We start from the raw sequence: 6,000 nt of genomic DNA, 5'->3' as shown, positions 1-6,000 counted from the left end.
TTCTAGAGTGTAGGTCACAGTTTGATAACCGAGAGAACCATAGAAGCTCAACAAGACATCACCTGAGGCCAGATTAAGGAGTGCAGGCCCTGCACACACTCTGACCTTTATCAGCAAGTACTGTCTTGAATCATTTCTATAAAACTCCTCACTAAATCCCTCTGGATTGGGACACACAGTTTTCGAGGGCACAAGCCTGCTGTGTCCCCCTTTGCCTGGCAAAACAATAAAATTATTCTTTTCTACTTCACCCAAATTTTGTCTCTGAGATTCAATCTGGCACTGGTGCACAGAGGCCAGGTTTTTGGCATCACTTGTATGTGTGGGCTCTGGGTGCTTTTTCTGTGCCCACTGGATGGTAATCTGTGTTCACATTCCTTAAAGATGAGGCCATGTGCCCACATATTCTCAAAATCCTAAAGTTATGACACAACAAGAAGGGATATAAGAAGTCATTTAGTGTTTCCTAAAAGTGTTCTAAGGAATTCTTGGTCCACAGTTTGCAAGAGGTATTCTGGGAAGGAATGGGGTTTCTGACCAAATACATTTGGGCAGTGCTGCCTAACTCTCCCCGCCTGTCATGCATAGGCTGGAATACTGGAGATGACAAGGGGACTTACACTAGTTTAGCTTTCTTTAAATAGACCATTTTCCAAACCTATCTGCACAGAACAGCTTTTTGGTTTGGGCTGTTTATAGCCTCTTTGCCAAGGTGGTGTTTGGGACATGGATACAGCCAAACCCTTTATTATACAGAAGAGAATGTGGAGGACCAGTGAGCTTGGGTCACCCAGGGAAAGGCCTCAGTTTCAGATCAAGTCTCTCTCATCTCTGCTTCTTTCTGTTGTGACTTCCAGCTTCCTTAGATGGTGGCCATTCCTGCCTAAGCTTGGATCCCATAATTCCCCTAGGGAGAATCCTGCAAGATCTTTTTGCTGACTCCCTGTGCAGATGACTCAGCCTTAAGAAACTTGAGCTCTGGGGAGTTCCTGGTTGCCTGGGCCGCAATCTTTTACCTTGGAGCTTCATCTCTAAATTAGTGATTGCTGAGCTACTGGGACTCTTAGAAAGACCCTCATGCAAGAAGATGGTTAGTAAGTTCACTGTAACTCATGGTTACTCCTGAGGAGCCACATCTACTTCTGCTTCATTGACTACCCTAAAGCCTTTGATCGTGTGGATCATAAAAAACTATGGAAAATTCTTAAAGAGATGGGAATACCAGACCACCTTTACCTGTCTCCTGAGAAATCGGTATGCAGGTCAAGAAGCAATAATTAGAACCAGACATGGGACAACTGACTGATTCAAAATTGGGAAAGGAGTATGTCAAGTCTGTATATTGTCACCCTGCTTATTTAACTTATATGCAGAGTACATCATGCGAAATGCCAGGCTGGATGAAGCACAAGCTGGAATCAGATCGCTGGGAAAAATATCAATGACCTCAGATATGCAGATGCCGTATCTGCCACCCTTGTGGCAGAAAGTGAAGAGGAACTAAACAGACTCTTGATGAAGGTGAAAGGGGCGAGTGAAAAAGCTGGCTTAAAACTCAACATTCAAAAAATTAAGACCATGGCATCTGGTCCCATCACTTCATGGCAAATAGATGGGGAAACAGTGGAAACAGTGACAGACTTTACCTTCTTGGTCTCCAAAATCACTGCAGATGGCGACTGCAGCCATGAAATTAAAAGATGCTTGCTCCTTGGAAGAAAACTTATGACCAACCTAGACAGCATATTAAAAAGCAGAGCATTACTTTGCAAACAAATGTCCATCTAGTCAAAGTTATGGTTTTTACAGTAGTCATGTATGGATGTGAGAGTTGGACCATAAAGAAAGCAGAGTATCAAAGAACTGATGCTTTTGAACTGTGGTGTTGGAGAAGACTCCTGAGTCCCTTGGATTGCAAGGAGATCCAAACAGTCAATCCTAAAGGAAATCAATCTTGAATATTCACTGGAAGGACTGATGCTGAAGCTGAAGCTTTGGTCACCAGATGCGAAGAGGCTACTCAGTAGAAAAGACCCTAATGCTGGAAAAGATTAAGGGCATGAGGAGAAGGGGACAACAGAGGATGAGATCGTTGGATGGCATCACTGACTCGATGGACATGAGTTTGAGCAAGCTCTGGGAGATGGTTGAAGACAGGGAAGCCGGGTGTGCTGCAGTCTGTGGGGTCGCTAAGAGTCAGAAATGACTGAGCGACTGAATAACAATGCTCCTGAGGAACCATTGAGAAGTGATACACTGAGGAACTTTCACTGACTGATACATACCCATGATATAAAGTTAGTTTTGAGCACCTAACACATTTGTTCCTGCCATTGACCCCGAGAGTCCACCAGGGAGGTCAAGTGATTTGCTCAAGAACCCAGGACCAGGAAAAGATGGTCCCAAACCCAGGGAACAGGGGCTCTGCCACCTGCACTTCAGCCACTGGAAGCCATCATCATCAACTGTTATCATGGGAAGGATGATGTGATACTGTGATTTATAATAAATATATACTTGGTCATTCAGATAACCAAAATGTATTTCTCATATATTTTGGTCTTTGTCCACTGTTCCTGGCTTAGAGCTCCCCAAACCCTCGGAATTTCTTAAGTGTTGAAAGTGATAAAGGTGTCTTTTGTTGGTTGAATAAGGTGACTTTTGGAAGCCCCTAAGGTTGTGGGCTGGTTGCCAGGGGAACCAACCATACAATTAGAGGTTTGTAACTTTTAGTATCACCCCCTTGATTTCTGGAATGCAAATGGGTCTCGAGGTTGATGGTCAGTCACCACTGATGGATTTTTTAACATTGAAGTTTAGTTGATTTACAATGTTTTGTTAGTTTCTGCTGTACAGTAAAATGATTCAGTTATACATATATGTATATATATATACATTCTTTTTCATATTCTTTTACATTGTGGTTTATCATAGGATAGTGAATATAGTTCTCTGTGCTATAATGAGGATCTTGTCACTTATCCATCCTATATAATAGTGTGCAGTGTGGGTTCAATAACCTTTTATAATAAATCAGCAATCTGAGTAAATCATGGGTAAACTGATTTTCCCAAGTTTTGTGAGCCCTTCTAGCACATTAATCGAACCCAGGGAGGGAGTGGTTGGCACCTCCAGTTTGTAGCCGGCTGGTGGGAAGCACAGGTGACATCTGAGAGGAGGGTGATCCTGTGGGACTGAGTCCTGTACCTGTGGAGTCTGATTCTGTCTCTGGGTAGACAGTGTCAGAGTTGAGTTGAGTTGCCTGTTGCTGTGGGGAAGCCTTCCCACAAATGTTGGAACTGGGCTTGGGGACGCTTTTCTGATGAGGTTCACTCATATTTTTAGTAGGTCCATTCTTTCTAATACCAGGAATTTGGGAACCAACACTTCAGCCAGTGCCATAGGGTATTTCTAGAGGGACACTGCACCCCTATATTTGTTTCCCAAAGCTGTGCTTATGTGGGGAAGATGCCTACTGGTCACTGGTCCCTCCTTCCCTCATGGGGCCCAGAAGCCACCTCTATAGACTGTGTTCTCTGACAACTGCCCGGTGGAGCCCGGAGCTGTGTCCCAGCATCAGCTCATGGAGTTCATCAGAGAATACAACGATCACAGTCATGTCATTTGACTCTGAATGCTCCATTACATTTCAAATTTATTTCCAATCATTCAGAGCTGCATCTATGGGAGACAAAGGTGCCTTGGAGCTCTGGCACCTGCTGTTCCCCCCAAATGTCAAGGGCTGACGTTTGATACCATTGTCCCCAGTCAGCATGATGACAACTCACTCCTTGCTCCCCTAGGCCACCACCCTACTCACACCCAGCAAGGACTCCCACCCCCACACACGTGGTAACCTGTACAGCCCAGGAAGACTCAGCCCTCCTCCCTCTGGCTGAGCATCCCTGGGTCCTGGGAGAGGACTCTCCAGCTGGATTTCTCCTTCGATCCCCACCCCTAGCCCGGGTGGCACCCAGTGTCCCAGGTGAGGTGCATGTCTTGGGGTGTGGGGGGCGCTTGAGGGCTGTCCGGTGCTGCAGGTGATGGGGTGGGTGGTGGGGCTGTCTTTCCTGGATGGGGAGGCATGGGGGGAGCTGAGTCCTGGTAAAGTCCTTCAGATAAAGTACTCCTTTTTGCTGCTGCCACCGTTGTCCTGGAGGGACGGGTCGTCCTGCAGGGCCACGTCCGCGCTCTCGGCGAACTCCGTGCCCTTGGCCTCGTTGGTGTGGTATGTGCCCTTGTGCCGGTACATGTAGTGCAGCATGAGCAGGAGGAGGCCGAGCAGCACGAAGGCCATGGCCGCGATCACGCCTGCAGGAGGGGAAGCACACAACTCAGTGTGGGGGCAGGGGCTGGACTGGGGTGAGGGAGAGGCAGGCATGCCCACGGGGGTGTGCCAGTACAGACACGCTGCTGGACAAACACCAAGCCTAGGCAGGCTGACTCCTTCCTGCCTTACTGTTGCCCTGCCCGGTGCACTTGCCCCTCCACTGTGCCTGTCTAAGTGACCCCTGACCTCCCCACTCCCTCCACTCAGCATCCTCAGACTGAGGCTGCAATCATCTCAGAACTGATCCTGTTCTGAGCCCTCCTGGTCCACCGAGGAAGGCAGACCTCCAAGCATCATCCACGGAATTCAACTCATGCTTTTGCCTAAAACTGAGAAGTTCATGGGACTTGAAACTTTTAATTTTAAATAAGTGTAATTCCAAAGAATTAGGTGTTTTACATATAGATATTAAAAGAGTGAAAAAATTTATTTTATAAAGTCACGCTCATTTTGTAAAACCTGGCAAATATAGAAATATAAATGGAAATGAAAATGTCCTTAATCCTTCTACTCAGAAATCACCAGTCAGCAACCTGATGTCTTTCCCTTCCAAGAAGCATTCATGTTTAATCAAAGGTCTCCTTCAGTCTTCAGATGAACGCATGCGTGCTGTCACTTCAGTCATATCTGACTCTGTGTAACGCAACGGACCATAGCCTGCCAGGCTCCTCTGTCTGTGGGATTCTCCAGGCAATAATACTGGAGTGAATTGCCATGCCCTTCTCCAGAGATCTTCCCGACACATCTCCTGCACTGGCAGGCGGGTTCTTTACCACTAGTACTTCAGATGAATGGCCCCCTGTAAAACTTTGTGACACTTCGGTATTAAGAACTTGCAATCATTTTCAAACTCTTTTTACCGGAGTCCATCTGGCTGATTTGTAATTCTCCAAACACTTTTTATTTGACCATTTCCCCATGTCTTTGCAAATGTTCTGTCTGCTGAAAATATTTTCCCCTCTTATCTCCCTGGTAAACTTGGATGCTGCCTTCTGAATCATGAGTCTCTACCACTTCCTCTAAGATTATCCTTCCCCTGCAGAGTGCATCACTCCATCCCTTAGTATTTCTCTTATACTTTATGAATCTGAGAGTTCTCAGTTTTAAAAGCTGGACCGTCCCAACTGGGAATGGGACTCGAAGTGCATGGTGTTGGGAAGCCCAGTTGAACTGGCTGTCCTCTGGGCAGGAGGAAGGAGAGGAGGTGGGGGCTGTCCACGGGGTTGGGGGCAGGTTGGGTGAAAGGTGGTCTGTGCTCCTCACCCCAATCCAGTTCCCCTGTGCTCCTGGGAGGCAGGTTCTGTGGCAGGGGTCTGGTGGTGCAGTGCCAGGGCTGGTCAGAAGGACCAGGTCACTCTGGGTCTTGGAGAGAGAGGATGAGTGGGGAGGATGGAAGAGTTAGGGTAGGACTAATGGGTGGCACTCTCACAGCTTGAGAAGGGGTTCAAGCTCAGGTGTTTGCTTTAAAGTGCAGAAGAAACCCTCTGCCTTGACTTAGAAGGTAGGTTTACTGAGGGAGGGGCTGGTGGAGAATACGTAGAGGCTATAGCTGAAGCCAGTCTCAGCTTTGTGGTACAATTTCCTCAACTTCCTGCTGCCTTTAGGCACTCCTGTCTGCATGATGTAAATGATATTACCTAAGAAAAAGAAGGTTCCGCTGTCCAGTGAGT

General features: G+C 47.0%; 1 protein-coding gene across 2 annotated transcripts in view; it reads right to left on the bottom strand.

Annotated features, from left to right (window-relative positions):
* Positions 1–3,638: 3,638 nt before the first annotated feature.
* The window catches only part of GYPC (glycophorin C (Gerbich blood group)), a 46,608-nt gene continuing 44,246 nt past the window's right edge, over positions 3,639–6,000 (bottom strand). For both annotated transcript variants that reach the window (XM_052662358.1, XM_052662353.1), the window contains one exon: positions 3,639–4,311. In XM_052662358.1, the coding sequence (XP_052518318.1) occupies positions 4,115–4,311 (197 nt within the window). In that variant the 3' untranslated portion in view covers positions 3,639–4,114. The remainder of the gene's footprint in view (positions 4,312–6,000) is intronic.

The sequence above is a fragment of the Budorcas taxicolor genome, chromosome 2 (genome assembly GCF_023091745.1).
Source record: "Budorcas taxicolor isolate Tak-1 chromosome 2, Takin1.1, whole genome shotgun sequence".
Lineage (NCBI taxonomy): Eukaryota > Metazoa > Chordata > Mammalia > Artiodactyla > Bovidae > Budorcas > Budorcas taxicolor.
Note: the sequence above shows the minus strand (reverse complement) of the source record. Positions and strands in the feature narration are given on the sequence as shown.